Source organism: Bactrocera neohumeralis, chromosome 6 (genome assembly GCF_024586455.1).
Source record: "Bactrocera neohumeralis isolate Rockhampton chromosome 6, APGP_CSIRO_Bneo_wtdbg2-racon-allhic-juicebox.fasta_v2, whole genome shotgun sequence".
Lineage (NCBI taxonomy): Eukaryota > Metazoa > Arthropoda > Insecta > Diptera > Tephritidae > Bactrocera > Bactrocera neohumeralis.
Genome location: NC_065923.1, coordinates 10,838,986 through 10,861,008, shown reverse-complemented (window position 1 = coordinate 10,861,008; position 22,023 = coordinate 10,838,986). Strand labels below are relative to the sequence as shown.

At 32.7% G+C, this 22,023-nt stretch overlaps 1 protein-coding gene across 1 annotated transcript in view; it reads left to right on the top strand.

The window, feature by feature from the left end:
- The first annotated feature begins 1,036 nt into the window (after positions 1 to 1,036).
- The window catches only part of LOC126762545 (uncharacterized), a 32,462-nt gene continuing 11,475 nt past the window's right edge, over positions 1,037 to 22,023 (top strand). Inside the window, exon 1 of the mRNA XM_050479376.1 lies at positions 1,037 to 1,622. Coding sequence (XP_050335333.1) covers positions 1,512 to 1,622 — 111 coding nt within the window. The 5' untranslated portion in view covers positions 1,037 to 1,511. The remainder of the gene's footprint in view (positions 1,623 to 22,023) is intronic.

The following is a 22,023-nucleotide window of genomic DNA, read 5'->3' as shown; positions in this document are numbered from 1 at the left end:
TATGATGTTTATGTGCCTGTGTGTGTGCGCACTTCGAATACCATAGTCCAACGTCGACGTAGATTTTTGCGAGCACTACGCTTATTTGTACGGCTGTTGCAGCCACTGACCGCTGCCACACCGCTTCTGGAGTGCCAATTCGGTCGAGTTGTGAGTAACTGTTAGTTTTCATTTGGTTTACCCAACCTTTTACGCCGCACCACTCACCGCGATTGAGTAGTTTTCCGGTGCAGCGCAGAGGCCTATGCATATATGACACGCTGTGGCATGTGTAAGTGTGTGTGCAACGCCATATGGTTGCAAGCAAAAACCAAACGGTGGCATATATGCAGAATTTTTACTGCTTTTAGCCACCGTTGCGAGTATATTTCATTTGGTCGCGCTTACTTTCCGGCACTACTACTCTGCCACTACACTACTATACTAGTATATTGAAGCGCTTTTTTCGCAATTCACGGCAACTTTTATATTTTGCACAGTTTCGTTGTTTATTGACTCGGCCAGCAACTGACAGCAGTCGGAAATGGCAGTAGTGCGCACACATACATACATACACACACTCATGCATCAACTATTGAAAACTGTTGCCTTACGCCGGCAGCGCGCCCCTGCAGTGCCCTGTTTGCCTATGTGTGTGTGTATGTAAATGTATATGTGTGCTGTCAGTCTTCTTATTGACTCTGAATGAATAAATTCTCTCAATTTGAATGCGGTTCCAATGAACGTTGCACGGCAACGCTGGCTGACCCCGAGTCGCTCGAGTGTTTTCCTTTTTTCTTCTGCTCATTTTTTCCTCGTCTTTTTTATTGCTTCTTTTTTTTGACTATTCTGCTTTGAGTTGCAACTGGAGTAGAACTTAATTATCAGCAATCGCAACAGCAACAACAACAGCGTGGTGGTGTATCATCAGCACTCAAAACAACGTCATTTACTCACCATGGCAGCCGCACCACCACCACCATCGCCAGCGCCAGCGCCACCATCTCCGCTGACTCCATTGACTTGACAGCGGCGGCATCAACATCAACAACTTACAACAAAGTGCGCCCGTCTCATTGAATCATTGCTGGTGTGCACGTTGCGGTGATCGCTTGTTGGAAATTTCAGTGGCGCGTCACGTGACGATTGGAAATTTTACGAAATACGAAAATCGAAAAACGCAAAACGCAGCAGAAATTCGGGCAGTAAAACGTAAACATTGTTGAATGGTACGAAAAATACTGACAACACACACCTGCAATAGATTTTGTGTGCTTGTATGTGAGTGTGGTGATTTGCTTACGAAATCATGCAAAAGTGCAGTTATATTCGCTTTTCAAAACACCTGTGAATACATGGTATAGTGTGCAAAAATATTTAAAAATTGCAAAATTGTTAAAAAAATTTTAATTAAATTGGAATAAAAGAATACGTGAAAATACAGCAATTCGTAAAAAGTTACAAAATTTTTGGTGAAAAAATAAAATAGTTCGTTTTTTAAAAAGCGCTTTCAAATTATAAAAATTGCAAACATGCGAAATATGGGACGGCTATTTCAATATAATCGCTTCGTTGGGAGTGAGGAAGCGGCGGTGGATAACACAAAGGATGCAGAAACAACAGGAGGCTGGAGAAATAATAAGGTAATGAGAACGAAGAAAAAAATTTAAAGAAGAGAAGAGAAAGATATTAGAAATTAGAAATTTTTATGGAAAGAAGAACATTTAAAAACTTGTACGGAATGCTGGCGACTTGACAGTCCTTGACCGGATAAAAAATCCGTGTCCGTTCCGATTACATAGACCCAAATGTCGTGGGAACTTAAATGCACTTCAAAGCAACTTGTCTAAATAGGCATTTAATGTGAAACCGTCGTCTAACAGCTTTTGAAAATATTTGTTTCTTCAAATTGGGAGTCTACATCTTGAAATTTCATCTATTTCTTTCTCCTGAAATTTTAGTCAGCAGTTCCAACAGGAAGAAACATTTTATTGCTTCCTTTATAGCCTTGACAGACGGAAGCGTTAATCCGGATTAACTGCGCACTTAATCAGATCCAAATTTGTAGGTGACAGACAGCAGCTATGCGAGTTTGAAACTCTCATAAACAGCTCATTGTCCGTTTTATAATATTTTCAAAAAAAAAATGACCAATGACCGACCAATTTTTACCAAACCATTTTTTATTACAAAAGCATATCAACACATTATTTTTAAAACTGCATCATAACATAGAAGTTTTACTGATATTGTATTGAGAATTTGATACACAGCTGTCAGGGTTGCTTGTATTTCATTCACAATAGATGAAAATTGGCCATTTTTAACAATGTTGCCAACGAAAATCTCACAAACTCCTAAAATTTTGAGAGTTATTTTTGGATTCAGCAACGGAGTTAGCTGTGGTAACTCCTGAATTAATCCCGAAAAATGCAATTAATCTGGTTTAACGCTGCCGTCTGTCAATGCTATTAGCTTTCATTCCTAAATTTAAAGTCCGATATGGAGCAATAACATTTCTTATGCTATGTATATCGGACTGAAAACCGAATCATTTTATATTATATCGTTAATAACGATATGATTTGTTTCTAATGCTCTCTGAAGCCAGCTAAAGTGACGTCACAAAAACGACTCGCAGTTTTTTTGTTGCCAAAAAATAAATATGTATGCCTTAACTAAATATTTTAGAACAAAGTTCTGTATTGACGATTTTTTTGTTTACTATTGGAGATGAAGTCGAACGATCTCAAGGCGTAAGACGCAAGTAGTTGAAAAAGTTGTAAGATTTTTCAGCGGAAAGTAGCAAAGTCTTTTATTTGTAGAACACTTTATACATGAAAGACAAGATACTAACTAGATATTCTACATATATATATATTAAACTATATAACGAGTGTCCTTTTCGACTTGTGGTTTTTCTGTTGGCAATAGTTATTCTACGTTGGATTCCAAGTTTTGTGTTAATGCTGGTTCTAAGATAGACGAAATTATCTACGACTTCGAAGTTGTGACTGTCAACAGTGACATGAGAGCTAAGTCACAAGTGCGACGACTGTTCGTCTTGCAGACCCATTTGCTTCGCTTCCTTATCCAATTTGAAGAAAGCAGAACTAATCGCACTTGCTGAGGCCAATTACATAAATATCCTCGATTGCGTGAACTTCTACACAAGAACCCATCCTTCAACTAGTCACATTAGGAGCGATAATAATCCAGAAGCAGTTGTTGAGACGCAGTTACTTCCTCCAAAAGTCACTATTTGTTGTGCTCTATGGACAATCATTGGTCCGTATTTCTTCAAAAATTAAGCTAAGTCTCATGTTAGATTCAATAGAGATCGCTTTAGAGCCATTGTTAATGAATTTTTCGTGTCTGAATAGGAGAACCTTGACCAACACAAGAGCGCCACATGCCATACAGTCAACGAAACAATCAGTTTATTTAAGGAAACTTTTGGTGAGCGCATTATATACTAGTCTCCAAGATCGTGTAATTTCAGAGCTACTATTTGTAGCTGTTTGTTGTGCTCTATGGACAGAGAAAATCATTGGTCCGTATTTCTTCACATCTACTATTTTTTTGTTAGGTTATGTGATGTCTCTTGTCTACGCAGATAAGTCCGAGGTGATTGACACCTTGGAAGCGAATATTCGGCGCTTTATTGTTGACATACGGCCATAATAGGCTAATAATGCAAAAAGTGGCCAAAAGATGAGCCAACCGCCTGGAATGTATTACTTTTCGAACTACAATAAACATTAATTTTCCTTGAGTTCCTTAGTCAATTCGGATCATTAATCACAGCAAGCATTGTTCAAAATGCTATTTTTTTTTTACTTTTTTTTGAGTTTTCGACTTTTAAGCTACAGATTAGCAATAATCGCAGTTTTGGTATTAAGACAAAGTAATAAATAATTTTTTTTGTCTATATTTACCACAGTAATCAATTATTGCCACAGATTTATATCAACTTCCATTTCAGCACTTAACTTCAAACTCAATTCAACTTTTTCCAATACCAACAATTACATACCAACCGTGCTACCCTCCTTCTCTTGCCTTCCCTTCAACGCTGTGACTTGAGAAGAGATTTCATTTTCCCAGCTGCTTATCGCCAGTCAAACTGTAAATATTTGCCATTCGATTATGTTACTTCACTGATAACTTTTTTGTTTGTGACTAAAACACACCGAAAGCCAAAACAAAAGCAGCCAAAAGTGAAGGCAACATTTGTTCTAATTTAGACTGCGGTTTGGCGATAATGATTGATTACCCACTTGGTGCCAGCAGTGAATATACCGCAATATTTAAATATGTTTACACATAAACAAAATAAACTGCATGGCATGTGTGTGTGTGTGTGAGATAACGCTACTGTTTCAGCTTTAGTTCATGCTCTTATCAGCCGAGCCAGACCCAACTGTTGTTTGTTTTGCCTCAGTCCTTTCAAGCAGCAAGCGATCATAAAAATGTCTTTTGATTTAATGCGGAAATAAATATAAATATTAAACTGTGATTTATCGCTTTTTACTGTGAATCCATAACAATGGCATGCATTACAAAAACCAATTATGCATACTCGAAATAATATTCTCCGAAGTGCTCTTAAGAGGTAATCAATAAAAAAAATTTTAATTTTACTACACTTATGACTACAATAAATAAGCAGGGAGAGAGCACTCATAAGTCAATGGAAATGTATGTATATACATATTTATGTCATTTCATTATTTATGGGTTTTTCGAGAACTTAACCAATAGACTCCTGTTATCAAGTAGAGAGTAAAGAGCATTTATTAACCCCATATGCTTCGATGGTGAGGGTTTCAAGGGAAGTTTTCAAAACATAGCTTTGAATATTATATACGAGTATTGTTCGATGACATTGGTAACTGTATGACATGGATAACTGTAACATCTTTGGAGAATTTACCAGCAATCCGAAGAAGTCGAAACCAAGTATCTAAGCTCGAAACATCTTTATCAAACTTTCATATCATTAATAGTTTCAAAAAAATCTTCTTTTCTATGGAGGGTTCCTTGATGAAAGAACTTATTTCCAAAGAAAGATATCTGAGTTGTATTAATTGAATATCATAGTCTTTCTATAATCATTGATCTGTTATTTAATAAAGGTTTTAAGACAGAAAGTTAGAATGGCAAGGACTTTCTTGGATTTGTTGAGCGAATTTTTTCATATTTGTGGAATTAGTAATTTTTCGAGATCTTAAAATATTTCGTGAGATGAACGATCTGCGGCCCTTTATTCAGACCGTTGTTAAAAAACCGACTTCATCTTGAAACATATTTTGGGTAACCCCTTTTATAAACAATTGCATATATGTATGTATAGAATCTTGCCATCGCGAAGAAAAATATTCCAACTTATCTCCAGAAAACCACAAAATCATGTTCTATCCTTCTAAGAGCATTTAGAACGTAGAATGTTTCACAAGGTTCACTAATAGAACCTATAGTTTGACTTCCTTTCCTAACATTTATAAACTATTGGCATAATCTCTGTAGTTCTCGCTTAACCTACTCACTCACACACTGTTCCTAAGCATATTAACTGATTAGAATTTGACATCTCTTTGGATTATAATTTGTAGGCATTTAAAATTTTATTTCTTTACCCCCAAAGTTGTGTCAGACAACAGTTGGCCTTTGACATGTTTATTGCGCGTACTTAGAAGATTTCAAGAGCACACTTGTTTGGGTATAAAATGGAAACAGCGTTGTATTTCAATTAGAGCAAGCGGATAAAAAGTACCCGACTCAAGAGCAAATGGTGTGCAGAGGAAATAAAAAGAAAATAAGATAAGCGAGAAACGACTTTGATAGTGCAGCGACCAAATGGCGTATCGGAGCCACAAGTGTTGAAAACAATGCTGGAACCAATCTTAAACAAAGACAAATGAATTAAATGCTCGAAAGGCTAATCGAAAAAGGAAGCATGGCTTGAAGCAGTGCGAGTGTGAGCGTGAGCGTGACTTTGTGATAAGAGTACATGGCTAAGCAATTGAAAGAGTAAACAAAGATTGCGATGGTGACACAAAAGCTGACAGGCCAACGGAGCGCCAGTGGATAATTGACGGCACTCACATATGTTACAGTTATATATGTGTATGTATGTCAGCATGTGTGTGGCATTTATGAGTCGGGCTCAGCATTGTCTTAGCAATTTGTTGAAAAAAACTCCCACAATCCATACATGTATGTGTGTGTGTGTGTGATTACAATCAAACACCAATTAAGAGAGAATAAACACTCGAAACGAGCACCAGACGGTCGAGGCTACTCAACGCCGCTTTAGACAAACAGATGTGACTAGACGCCACAAACAACCTACCGAAAGAAAAGAAAATCGAATGAAACTAAAGGACAGACAATCCATTTGAATGTAGTGACACACACGACGTCACGTTGCATGCAACAAGAATCGATAAAGCAAACTTTACAAGCAAAGTTCAGAGTTGCGACGATCGTTGAATGCGGCTGAGCACCTCAAGTGCCACAGACGAAAGGCCAGTCTGGAGAAATGATGATGAAGAACTTTTTTTCTCTCTGAGTCCAATGAAAATTGCAGTTATGACTGACTGAAAGAAAATATAATTGAATGTTGTTTCGAAAAACTAAAAAAAAATCCAACAGAATCAGCGCCGCCTCCCGTCTCATGAAGGCAGCGACTACACTTGCGTTGTGTGGCACTTGCTGTTGTTGTTGTTGAAACCAATAATATGAATATAAAATAAGCAAGAGATTCGTGTTGTTGTTGTTGGGGTAAATTTAATAAATGTAATTATAATTATATGAAAAGTTTTGTTAACAATAATAGACTCAACCGTCTGCAAAAATTTTTTGCAGCCCTTTGCAGATATTGAAAAAGAAAACGAAAAAAAAAAATAAAATAAAAAATAAAAAAAAATAAAAATAAAAATAAAAAAATAATTTTTAAATAAAAAATAAAAAAATTAAAAACATTAAAACAAATTTTTTTTTAAATAAAAAAAAAAAAAAATAAAAAAAATTAAAAATTAAAAAATAATTTTTAAATAAAAAATATAAATTAGTATTAAAAGAACTAAGTATTTTTAATTTTTTTTTTTTCAAATTTACCGCAAAAAAGCTTATACTTAAAAATATTTTACAACAAAAATTTAAAAATCTAAAGAAAAAATTAAAAAAAGGATTAAAAATGTATAAACCAGAATTATAAAAACTTAACATATTTAATAATTATAATATTTAAAAAATTGTAGTAATACATTTTAATCGAAAAATGCTCTTAAAATTAAATTAAATAAATAAAAATAATAATAATTAAATATTACAAATAAACTTATGAAATTACATAAACAAAATATAATGAAAAATAAAAATACCTCATTATTCTTAGTTCATATTTCCCACAGGAATTATTATAATTGAAAATGTATTTAAATAATAATAAAAATTAATTAAAAAATTTTGAAAAATTATTAAAAAATACATAAAAAAATTATGAAAACTAAATATATTAAATTCTACAACAAAAATCATATTTCAAAATATTAAAATGCCTTGACCGGTATTATGGAAATTAATTATGTTTAATAATTATAATTATTTAAAAAGTTTTATTAATAAATATTAAACGAAAAATGTTTTTAAAAATAAATTAAGAAAAAAAAAGAATTAAATATTATAAATAAGTTTATTAAATTATTAAAGAATATATATAAATAAATATTATGAAAAATAAATATAATATAATATAATATATAACATATTTATTTTTCTTTCATATTTAACACAACAATAATTATAATTGAGAATAAATTGAAGCAATTATTAAAATTAGTTAAAAAAATATTAAAAATTTTTAAACTAAAAAATTATTATAAAAGATTATAAAAACTAAATATATCAATGTTTTTTTATCACATTTACCAGAGCAAACATAATATTTTAAAATAATTAAAAAACAATTTTAAAATTAAAGAAAAATACTAACATGCATAAATCGGTATTATTATTATTAAACATATTTCTTAATTACAGTTTTTAAAAAAGTTTAAGAGAAAATAACAAAAAATGATATAAAAATTAAAAATAAATTATTACAAAATACAATTACAAATACAATAGGTATAAATCCGTGTTATGAAAACTAAATATAATTATTTTTCTTAATCACGTTTACCCCATTAAAAAATATATTCAAAAATAAAATTAAAAAATTACAAAAACAAATTTAAAAACAGTTTTAAAAACTGAAACTAAAAAACTATTAAAAAGTATAAATAGGAAAGTAACTAAATATAATTAATTTCAAATTATAATTATTTTCAAATTTGCTACAACAAAAATTATCATTGAGCATAAATTTAAACAATTATAAAAATTATATTAAAATTTTTTCAAAATTTGTAAAAAAAAATTATAAAAAAAATTATTATAAAAATTTTGTTAAAAAATAGTTCAAAAGAATACTTAAAAAATTAAAAAAAAAAAAATATTAAAAAGTATAAATCGGGACATATTTCATCACAAATTATTAATAACATCAAGATAGTAAAATAAATCATATATAAATGACAAAAAATATACACAATTTCTTTAATATTTATTTTTTTTAAACAGCGCAATACTCCTTTCCAACAAAATAAATTTATATTTTAATTATCTTTAATTTTTTTTTTTTTTTGATAACACGCGGTTATTGAAAGATATGCATTAATCATGTGGCAATGAAAAGAGACTAAGCAGCAAAAAAAGCGAATAAAAACACCCAAACATACATAGTTACACAAATAAATAAAAAATCAGAGAAAACCGAAAGAAAAAGCTGCAAGCGCGCTTTCCTCAACCATAATTCCCCCACACACACACAAATCAGTCCACGCGGCAATAAAAATGCCAGACGAAACGCTTATAATGCACTCTCCGCTGCACTGTCTGGCATACAGGAGACTTCCAAGAAATAAAAGCAACAACAACAACTACGCGTTGCAAGAAGAAAAATTATTTACATACAGTCGCTGCTATTTTCAACTCAAAAATTTTCAAGGGCAGTGATTAATTGTGCCGGCTGGAGTTTTGGGGCATGCAACAGGATGCACATCAAACAGCTTGTACGACATATGTAAGCATGACGGCAAAGCAAAATTCCTAACTAAGCATTTAATGTGACCGACACTTGCATATGTATCAGAGTGTGCGCACACACACACACTACCAAACATAAAATCATAAAAACGCATGGAGTCGCGAGGGCCACAAGAGGCGCGAGCACACACACACACATTTAAAGCGATTATGCACTCTTATTTATTTGTATATGTGTGTATGTTTGATGTGCCTCCTTTAATATTTCTTTCGACCTTTCCACATTTACTTTATTTTGTGCGCTTTTGGCGTCTGCTTGCTACACCTACTCTGCTCCCTTGCGAGCGCTGGAGCTGGCAGCATGCACTTCTTTGACTGCTCACTTAACACAACGGTGCAAAAGAAATCTTAAATTGATTGAAATTAATTGCGTTAAGACGCTCTGCCAATGAGACGCATTAATCTTCAAAGCAACTGCATTGTTCTCCGCACCGCGGTGAATGCATTGCTGCTGTTGTATCAGCATCAACACTTCGGAATTGTTGCATGCGGCAAATGCACTTCGTGAGTTAGTGGGACGTTAAGCCGGACACGTGCCCTTTAATTTTAGAAAAGTACTACTGAAACGCTTCGCCGATGCTTAGTCTCGTTTGGCGGAAAATTTATTGTCAACAAATGGGCGCGTGGCTTGTTTGGGTATGAAGACTGAAGGAAACGCCTACTTGCTTATAGATCATAGACTAAAAATTGCTTATGACTTCGGAAACAGAGTTAAATTTTTCAAATTCATATGGCAGATTCATGATATTGTGATCCGTTATCGGCGGTTCTGACAAATAAACAGCTTCTTGGGAAGGAAGAACTTGTAAAAAATTTCAGTTCGATATCTCAAAAACTGTGGGACTAATTCGCGTATCTATACAGACAGACGACAATTATTTATATGCAAACATGTTTATAGTGTCTCCGACGTCTCTTTCTGATTTCTAAAAACTTCTTGGGAAACCTTATATACTCTATTCAGTGTATAACAAGGAAGAACGGAATATAATAATGACTCAAAAGAAAATCAAAATTTTAACACTGTCATATTACTCGTTATAAAAACTCGTTCAGCCAGATGTAGACGAAGCGAACTATCGAACTTTCGTTATTGACTTTGAAGAACTACTATACTTCTCTGCCCAATGCGATCTTTAAATGGAACTAGACGAAGTTGTCAGCACTGCTATTTGCATCATTCCTATTTACTTGAAGGTTATGGATTGTTCTGAGATATAAGATATCGTGAGAATACACGATTTGTAACCGAATTTGGTTGAAATGAAATAACTCTTCGAGTCAGGCGCAGTTCAATAATGTTTCGCAATTAGTAAGACCTTTATTACTCTTAGAAAAGTCGGTTTGAACCGAAAATTTTCCGTCCAACTACTAAGAAGTGCATGAGAAATGGAAGAAGGCTTGAAGAAATGGAGAATGTTTATTATTATTCGAAAGAAAATTCTTTGCCATTCATTTTTGAAAATTATCTATTTCAAATGTTGGCCGCGTCTACGTCTCAGATGGTCCATTCGTTGAGTCCAATTTTTGATGACTCGTTCGATCATTGCGACTGGTAAATGGCAAATGACACGCGTGATGTTTTGCTCCATTGCCTCAATCGAAGCAGGATTGTTCTCATAGACTTCAGGCTTTGTATATCCTCACAAGAAAAAGTATAACGGTATAATATCACACAATTTTAGTGGCCAATTGACCGGCCCAAAACGTAAAATAATCTGTTCACCGAAGTGTTCTCTCAATAAATCCATGATTGATGCGATATTTTTCTGGATCAAATGACAGCTCTTGAATCTCATCAGGTTGCTCTTTATTCCAAACTACCCGTGGAGGCAGAAAAGGGTCTCATCTCTTAACAAAATTTGGCTCGAAAAAGTCGAATCTTCTTGGAACGTTTCAAAAGCCCATAGAGCAAAGCGATGTTGCTTGGGAAAATTGAACTCTACTTGTATTACTCTTTTTGTAAAAATAGTGTTCAATTTTGAATTCACTTGTTCCCAGACCTTAAGATTTTCAGATAATCATAGAGGGTCTAAAATAAATTACTCTTCACCTAACCAACTTAAAACCAGTGTTCGAAAGCGAATGCCAACGAACACCAGGCTTAAAGCAGACAGGCGCAAAATCCACGATATACCATATATGTATATAGTATATGTACAAGAATATATTATATAATGCATATTAAAAGTTAAGTCACTTCGACTTTACAGCAAATAAAATTTCTAACACCCATTTAAAGCCTTAAGCTTAAGCCGGAGACAGCTGTAAATGTTAACTTGTTGTTGTGAACAAGCAAAAGGCGCGCTTGTAGACTGTCAGCGCAAAACGACAAGCAAAGGACGGCACATAGAAAAACATGGAAAACTAACAAGCAGACGTTGTTGCAACAAAGTCTCTCGCGCGGAAAGCCTTTAAAGGCAGACACGTTAGCACACGCACACATATGCACGCACTAGCATACAAACATATGCCGATATAAAGTAATGCTATTGATTTTCACTGAACTATAGCGCATTCTAAATTGCATTGCATTGCCTTTGCGCTCGCCATGTCAAGACCTAGCATGAGTACTCAAGTTTTGTGCTCACGCTAGATTTCATTGACACGATGCTTTACAAGTCGTTTTGTGTGGAAAACTTAGGGAAATCGCGGAAAACATGGAAAACGTGCTCGAACCATATACTGAATTATTGGAAAATCTTAATGTGATTATTTTCATCAAAACTGTGGGTTTTTGCTGGCGCTGTTTATAGAACGTGATCTTTTCGATAAAGTTCAACGAGGTTAAAAAAAAAATATTTTTAAAATTAATTAACATATGTATTTTGAGAGTAGAGCAAAAAATTTTAATTCTAAAAATATTTAATTTATAAAAAAATACAAATCTTCCAAAAAGAAATTCTTAATTTAAAAAAAATTCCAACATCATCTCATTCTCCTTTAATTCACCACACTACCTTTAAAACTGCATTTAATATAACATCCTTTTGCAATGCATTATTGCGTCTACCGTTACAATGCAACCATTCTTCGCGCAGTTTAACTTATTTCCAAAGCGAGACAAGCTGTCCCACTTGCATACAAAGTTTCTAAGCTTTACTATTGCCAAGCAAATGCATTAACTTTTGCATATTTCAACGCCGCAATGCAACAGATAATTCCCGGCACTTAACCCCCCACCCCTAAAGCGCTATTCTCGCAGCAAGTCGGCTTATGTCTATGTTAAAATCGTAGTTTTGCATTTCGCATTGTTTATTGTTTTGTTTTTTTTTCCGCCTATGCACAATTTCCGACCACAGTTCAGACAATTGTATCGATATATTGCTGTCGTCTATTTGAATATTGTCTCATATGGCTTCCGTGTGGATTTTGCAAAATTGAACAGCATTGTGCTTACACAAAGCCATTGACAGGCGACATAGCACAATGCGGCAAGTGATATTCGTTAAATATGCAAGCGTCTGAATGTGTATATGCGAATATAGACTATTATTTGCAATTTATAGGCAACTAGTTACTTTTGGACTAGTGTGAAAGTAGTTATTTGAACTAGTCTGAACTAATATGTTTAAAAAAACTGCTGGTTATTTGCAAAAATGGACCATTTTTTGAGACTGAAATGGACTATCTTAAAATCAACTAGTTACTTTTTATCTAGTTGCAACGCAATTACTCTAACTAGTCTAGAACTAGTTTCACTGCAGTACTTGCATACTGTAAAGTAGAGAGTTAATTAAAAAATATTTTTTACGGGTGTAGTTAAAATTTGGTTTAGTAGAACTAGTTGCAGCCTAGTCCCTTAATAATTTTTAAAAATGTCTAAAGAAAACTAGTGCTAAAAGTGCGAAATTGGTTTTTTACAAATTATCAACTGTCAACTACCTGGTTAAAAGTTCATTTCAAATTTTTGTTGGAGATTTTGACTTTAAAGTTTTATTAAAACGACTTATTTTTACTTCACATGCTACAAGGAGGGCAACTCTATTGTGGAACATATAATTTTGTTAACTAAACTATTATAGAATATACTTAAATCATGGTTCAGTTAGCAACAAAAGTAACTTGGCAATCTTTGATAAATTAAATAACATATAAATATACAATATGGCAACTCTGTTGTTTTTTTAATCACTGAACCGTTATATATTTCAAGACTGTAATTTTATTATTAAAGGAGTGGCAAATATTTTGTAAGAAATATTTTCTAAACCAAAACTAAAATTTGCTGGCAACCCTAGTGGAAAATTTTTTAAATTCAATATAAATATTAAATAATTTTTTCAAATAACTATACCATAATATAATTGAAACCGCTATGTTATTATTAAATAAATGTTAAATATTTTACCAGTCAAAAACAAAAAAGGATGGCAGCCCTACTGGAAATATTTTTAAACTCAAGTTTGTATAAAAATTTGTTATATTATTTTTATTTATATTTATATTAATTCTATTTTGTTTAAATTTTATGAAAATTTTAATAAATTAAAAAAAATATAATAACAAAATTTTATAAAATATAAATTATTTGTGCCAAATATATACCTATTTTTTTAATTTTTTAATTAAAAAATCATTTCTAATTTTTAATTTTGGTCAAACAAAATATTGATGGCAACTCTGAACATTATAGAAATGTTTACATAGTCTCAAGAGAACTAATTTCTATAAAAATTTATATGTAACTGTGAAATATTTATTTTTATAAAATTAATATTTTTTATTAAATTATTCTACATACATGCATATTATATGTGACCTGGTCTACGAAAAGGGGGCTTAGGTGTCAAAAAAAAGGAGAACAATTAATGAGATAACGAGAAACTGACGATTATTTTTAACAGCTTTTCACAGAAAACTAGTTTTCGCACGTTAGCCCCTTTTCGTTGACCAGGTCACATATGTATATTTAAATAAGACAATCATATGATATATAATATTTTTTAATAAAATCAAATAAATTTTAATCAAAAAATTGGTATATTTATTTTTTATAAAATATTATTTGTATAAATAAACAAAATGTAATTAAAATTATTATCTTTTTTTGTTTTAATTTTTTTTATTTTTTTTTTATTTTTTGTTATCTATATTTATTCTTTATTTTTATTTACAATATTTTTATTTTTTTATTGTAACTTTTTTATTAAAACTTTTTATTTTTAATTTTTTCTATATTAAAATTATTACATTTTATTTTAATTATTATTTTTTTTAATTTTATAATATGTTAAACCATTACATATTGTGAAATTAAGAGGGGTTTTGAAATTATATGCTACTTTCGAAATAGTTTAGTAATATGGTTTTTTTTTTTTGACTAAATTATTAATTTTTTACTATTTTTAAAAAATTTTACTTTTCAAACATAACTCGTATGTATGTATACTAAAAAAAAATATATTTTCGCTTTAAAAATTTTTATTTCAGTTTTAATTAATTTCACATGTAATTCATATCGAAAAAAACATTAAATTAAAAAACATTTTTAAATGAAGAATTTTTCCTTGTTCAAAACATATGCACACCCAACAAATATAGCAAAGCATTAATGTTTTCCGAGTCAGTGTGACCATAAAACAACAATCAAAACTCATAAGCATTGTAATGAAGCTATCAAAAGTCAAGAAATAAAAACCAAAATCGAACACATTTATTTTAGAGCCATAATGACCCATATTGATGCAAATCAACTACTCAAAATGGCGCAAAACACTAAATTTCTTTAAAGCAATAGTCCAACTTAAATGCCAACAACAACAAATTTCATTGTATTTTACCCGCTCGATGCGGCCGAAGGATTTTTTATGAGCCACTTTGTAAAATGCACGGGAATCAGCAGCGGCAGCAGCTGTTGCTGTCGGGGATATCATATGTGAAACTTTAACTAATTGTGATGCCGCAAAGCATTTTATGGCTAATAAAATTTGATTTGAAAATTTAGAATTTATATTTAATGCCACTGCAGCGGATGAATCAGTCACTGAGGCAGCAAAGAAAACCAAAAAGCTGTGGATAAACAATGATTCAATAAAGTGCTGAGACATCAGCTAAAAGGAATACATTTGTTTATACATGTGTGTGTACCGATAAAAAAATGTTTGTGTGTGTGGGTGGGACTTTGATTAAATCCCAAAATCAGCGTGTAACCACAGCAGCCAACTAAATCACAAGCAAAGCTAAGAGCAGACGTTCTTAAAAAGAACTTGAAAGGAAATGTGTGCTGAAAGGCGTGAAAAGGCATATCGTAAAACTTTTATGACACTCTGAAATATGCGCTTGTATGTCGGTGTATGTGTGCGTTAGTGCAGCCAGTGCCAGTGGATTTGCCGCTGAATTATTTAATACGCCCGCAATAGTTCTTTCAATGAAAAAAATTAAGGCATTACAAAAGCAACTAAATTTTCGGGTGCACGCATACACAAACACACATACTTTTACTGTTATGTGTTGCTGTATAAACCCTTTAACATTATACACCCCTGGCACCAGCATTGTTTTTATAAGTATGATATATCGCAGTGCATGTATGTATGTATATGTGTTTGAGCATATTTATGCTTGTGTGCGTGCCACACATAACTCATCCGCAATGCTTTTTGACATGTAAATCTACGCTGCCGCCCCCTGCCACTTGTGAGTTGTGCGTGCGTGTGTGTGTTATTTGCCATAATTCACAAATTCAACGAAATTAGTTGCGTTTCATGTAAGTATGTGTGTGTGCATCTACATCGCTTTGAGCTTTTGTGCCGTCGCTGACATTACTTATCGTCTATTTTGTGGCATTTTAATATTGTTTTATAAGACCAGCAGTTGTGCGAAGGGAAATGTGTCATAAACTTTGATTTTAAATGCCGCTCAACATATGTATGTTCTAAAATAATATAGCGGAAAACAACAACAAAAACAGAAGCGTATCAAAAGCGACTTTTTCGGTGGCTGTGAATGAATTATGCATTTGTATGTGTGTGGGAGATGGTGTGGAGCAGCAGCCTCAAGTTTTTAATGGACTGTGAAAAATTGGCCACAAGTTGCTCAGTGTGAACACATGTATATTGCAGTGTTTATGTATGTGTGTATTAAGTTTGTGCTTTATTTATTTTCGTAAACAACGTGAATGTGGGTGTTTGTTGCATCTATAAAAGTGTCAACTAAAAATGAAATCTGAATATAGTTGTGACTTTAATGTTGCCGACAGACACCATGCAATATGTTGGACAAATATACTCGTACAACAATGTATACATAGTATACATATATTATACATACACACGTATATTGAGTATATCTGTTGGGAGCGCGGCAACGTAGAGTTAATTAATTTATTTAATTTAATTTAATTTAATTTAATTTAATTTAATTTAATTAATTTAATTTAATTTAATTTAATTTATTTAATTTAATTAATTTTCTTACTTTCTTTCACTCTCTTGATAGAATATTCTTAACGTTAATAGAACAGAATTCTAACATTTATCTGCGCTCCGAAATGTATGCTTCGATTTGTATGAGCTTCGATTATTTTTGTTGCGTATTGAAAAGGCGCAATACAAGGCTATCAAAAAACTCTTTACCCAAAAAAAAATTTTCAAAATACCATACATATACAGGGTGGGCCCAAATAACTGTCGCGCTTTATTTTTTGTAGAAAAAGTTTATTTTTTTTATTTATTTTGATATTTTGAGCAATTAAACAATTTTATTTATTATAAAGACTGTTGGCTTACATTAGGACTGCTTTAGTTCAAATCGTTCACCTTTGATTTTTTTTACCAGCTTCAAACGTTTCTGAAAACTATTGCAGGCGGCATGCACCACTTCATCTGGAATTTCGTCCCAAATTTTGATTAAACGAAGCTTGAATTGATCAAATCTTATGTTTTTCAAATTTTTTAATTTGTCAAGCATGTATCCCCCTATTATGAAATCTAATGGATTCAGATCCGGAGAAGCTGGAGCCTATTCATCAATCGGAATAAAACATGGCAAATTATCCTTGCACCAGCGCTGAACAATTCTTGCTTTATGAGCCGGAGCAGAGTCTTGCTGGAAGCAATATGGTTCGTTGCCGAAGAGCTCAGATGCATGGGGGTAAAAATGATTGACAAGCACTTCATCCAAATAATATTGTGCATTGATTTTGACACCTTTCTCCGTAAACAAAATTTAATGCAAATTCTTTGCTCAACAAATTTCGACATCGCAAAAAACGAAAAACTCACTTTTAGCAGCTTACAAAACGACACGTATCTCAAACACTAAGGAGTATTTTGACATGAAATTTGGCAAAAATGTGACTGACAGTACTACCAACCTAAAAAAAAATTATTCTCCAAATCCTTCGACGCCCGTAGTTTAAATTCAAATGTCACCCTATTTTTTAGGCACAGTAGTATATACCGACAAAAAAGGACCCGAAATTTTTAAATAATTTTTAATGTTTTCATCAGTTGCAGAGATCACACGTCGTCCAGAACGAGGCATGTCTTCAAAGATCTCCTGACCGTCTTTGAAGGCTCTTAATTCAGAGAATATAGCTTTAAAAAAATAATAGCGCATATTTATTTAATTTAATAATAAATAAAGACTATTTAATTAAAAAAAATTGCTGAAAAAAGAGTTTTTAGGCGATCAGCATCATTAACTCTGACTTCATTTTAAATATATGGGACTTTTTCAAAGTAATCAAAATACATATACCCTAAATGTAGGCAATAAAATTTTTCTTCAGTGCAAATTGTAAGATATGTATCTGCTTAAATAAATTTAAAAGTTATAAAAATATAAAACAGGAATTTAATATCGGGTGATTTTTTAAGAGCTTGATAACTTTTAAAAAAAAAAACGCATAAAATTTGCAAAATCTCATCGGTTCTTTATTTGAAACGTTAGATTGGTTCATGACATTTACTTTTTGAAGATAATTTCATTTAAATGTTGACCGCGGCTGCGTCTTAGGTGGTCCATTCGGAAAGTCCAATTTTTCGAGCATTTCGGCCGGAATAGCCCGAATTTCTTCGGAAATGTTGTCTTCCAAAGCTGGAAAAGTTGCTGGCTTATTTCTGTAGACTTTAGACTATTTTTTGTGGGGCTACGTCAAGTCTAAAGTCTACAGAAATAAGCCAGCAACTATTCCAGCTTTGGAAGACAACATTTCCGAAGAAATTCGGGCTATTCCGGCCGAAATGCTCGAAAAAGTTGCCCAAAATTGGACTTTCCGAATGGACCACCCAAGACGCAGCCGCGGTCAACATTTAAATGAAATTATCTTCAAAAAGTAAATGTCATGAACCAATCTAACGTTTCAAATAAAGAACCGATGAGATTTTGCAAATTTTATGCGTTTTTTTTTTTTTAAAAAGTTATCAAGCTCTTAAAAAAAACACGATATAATTCCGTGCTCTCTCGCGCTCTATGCCTATAACCATACTTCGACAACTACCAATTCCGCCTATATGTAGACAATAGTTTGTAATTTTAACCAAAGTAAAAATGTTCGCATTTTTACGAAACACATGCAACAAAAAACACACAGCAACAATCACAACAATATTTACGACAGTTGTTTAGGTTTGTTTAATTTCTTTTTCATAACTCAAGACTCTTCCGTACAATTGCAACTAAGCGCAAACAATCGAATTAATTTCTAAAGACACCAGCTGTTTGAGTGGCAAGCCTCTTCAACTGTTTTCAACGCATTGCGTACTTCGCTGAACAACCCTCACAATTTTCATTTAAAACGTTTTGTACACACCTACTTTTTGCATTGCGGTTGCTCGACGAGGCACCAGTATTGAGTGCTAATAATGAAGCCAATTGCATGAAAGATGGTAAAACGAGGGGTTGGCGGGTACTTAAAAATCAGGCAAACCACAGGCGTACACCTTAAGAGACTGAAGTTGAAATTTTTCATAAAAATTTAATGTCACAACAGCGATTAAAAAAAAAGTATAAATAAAATTGAAGCTGAGGGGTTGACAAGTTTGCAAGGAGAACATCTGTGCAGAAGTCAAAAAGGTATTAGCAAGAAGGATTTATGCGAAAAACGGTTGGGTGTGTGTGTGTGCGCGCTCGTCTCTAGCAAAGTGGGTAGTAGGTCAGACCTACATTTTCTGTACTTTTTGCGACTGTCGGTGGCGGCTTGATTGTTTCTAGGAGTTACTGGTGCTCAAAAGTAAATGCTCTTTTCTGTTCAAACAGCGGCTTCATCACTGTTGATAGCATTACCCGGCGCCAAGGCCGTCGCCATGTAGTTGCTGCGCTGACTCTGCCCGCTGTCATTTCACTTTGTTCATGTATAGCCGCTTGTATAAGCAGAGATCAATTGCGTACAAATGGTGCTGATTTCAAGCCCTTACCGAGCCCTTATATACTTACATATACGCATACATATGTATATAGTATGTGTGAGTGTCTGAACTTTTTACCTTCTGCAATGACACAGCACACAATTTCCCCCTCTTCGGTGACAATCACTGCTGTCGCATAACGGGCTTAAAGCATTTCCATGCGCGCCGAAGTCAGATACTTCCCCCACCGTTTGCCGCCGCGGCATTAAAGCGGCTTTTAGCGACATGGAAAACACATGTGCCGTTACAAAGAGTGTCGGCACAAAAGATTTATAAAAAATTGAACATACTTTTTTGCTGTTTCGACTTTTTTTTTGTCAACTTCCCTCGCATAGTTCGGCTGCACGCTTCTATGTTGCCATGTTCGCCGCATGCCAACGTCGCTAAGCCACCCTCACGGCATTTAGCCGGCTAATTAGTGTCAAAATATATTGCTATTTTATATTATGAAATTAATTGCGGGCAATTATTTAATAGCTGCGGCTGCTTTATTAAAAGCTTTTCGAACAATTGGAGCAGAAATGTATTTTTAGTGTAAATATTTCTGTGTAAAATGGATTGCTCATTTAAAAGTGACTAAATGGTGGGCAACATGAGGCATTGTGGCGCCAGAAACTGTGCTATTTTCGTGTATACTTGAAATAATATTTTAAAGTGGCTTAAGTCAATTTAAGTTGATTTAAGTTAATAGAAGCAATTTGATTTATTTTGATTACGATTTCGAGACACGAAAATATTTCTTATCTGAAATAATACTAAAGAGCTGTGAACTTCAAAATAAAATGAGGAAAAAGTGATCAGATATAAAGAATATTTTCAGACAATTACTATCACACAGGTCATTATTCTGCAAGTTTTAAGCTATTCTTAAAAATTATTATTACAAACTAGCAGTTTCCTTGAACGAAGTCTCAGTTAACTCTCGACTAAATGACAAACTTTAAGATCTTAAATTGTGAAAAGTACATTTCAGCATGCTTTGAGAACGGAGTTCTAACTATCGCGTTTCCAAAATTACTAGGGAAAAAGTTAAGTTCCCTCTTAATATAATATGTTGAAAAGCTCTTAGGTCCGTCATCCTTTTGCTCCTCTGCTTTTACGAAAAGTATGGAAATGCCTTTTATTAACGAAATAGTTTTAAAACAAAAGAAACTTAATTGTTTCCAATAAAATCCCCAAATTTCATAATAACGAGATTTTAAAATCCCGAAATATCGGGATTAGCTTACACAGATTTCGTCTGCTTATGACTTGTAGCTCAGTGTTTTCAAAGCATATAAAATGTAACCGGAAAAAATCCCGAAATTTCGGGACTCAAAAATCGGGACCCCGAAATTTCGGGATTGTATTAGATGTCAACGAAGTGTTTAAAATAGTTTTATTATAAAACTTCTTGTTAACGATTTTTTCAATCGCACTAATGAAAAAAATGAAATTGTAGAATAAAAACGTCAAAAGTCATAAAAATGAGATAATTTATGTTTTTCGGGCAGATTTTTGTGAAATAATGTAAAAAAAATATAAAATTTATCTTTTACGTTTGAAGGTTGGACTTTTTCCCTGAATATTTTTTTAATAGTAACTTAATAAAAGATTTAAAGATCGTTCGCTTCGCTATAAGAATAAAGAATACATTTTTCTTACACAAAAAGCTCAAAATTTCATAAAAAATTTTTTTAAAGTAAAGATTTTGAAAGTTACTATATAATTGTTCAAAAACTATTTACATTTAGTTTAAAATATATTATTTTTATTTTATTTTTTTTCTCTTTTTAATCAATTTGCATTCAATTTTTTTCAAGAATGCTTCTAAATCCATTGCATTAACTTCACTCTTCAAACCACATGGCAAACATGACCACAAAATAAACAAAATATTAATCAAATAAATAAAATACAAATCGTATGTCTACGCATTTCAGTAAATAAATCAATTTCACAGCTAAGAAATTCTATGGTACAAAAAGAACATATGCTTTGGCATTTATAACACACCTTGACTTGAGTACTTTTTGTTCTGGTTTCATTCTGCCTCTTCTTCCTATCAATCTACTATTTTTCAAGGGCGCAAACAAAGCATAAACAGATTTACGTTGTAACAGTGACTTCAAATTTATACAAAATTTTCATGCATTACTACCAGGTAATGAACAACAACAAAGCAAGTCATTTTTCTAACAATTTTATGCCATGAAAATCCATCCATTGTTATCTTTCATTCAAAGGCTCATATGTTATCATTTATACATACTCATACGTACATATGTATATACATATGTGAAATACAAATTGCATTAAAACATCAAAACACACATACACTTACAACAAAATAATACACCAACACACTGTGACCTTTTAACAGTCATTGAGAAGCCCTATAAGCCGCTACTCCAACAGGCAGCAGGCAGCAGGCAACTAATATTTTCAAACCACTTACAACCATTTATACAATGCGTTTTGTTGTTGTTGCATTAATTTAAAATAAATACGCGTGTAGATCATGCACATGTTTGGCTGCCCGGCTGCCCGCGGCATGAAA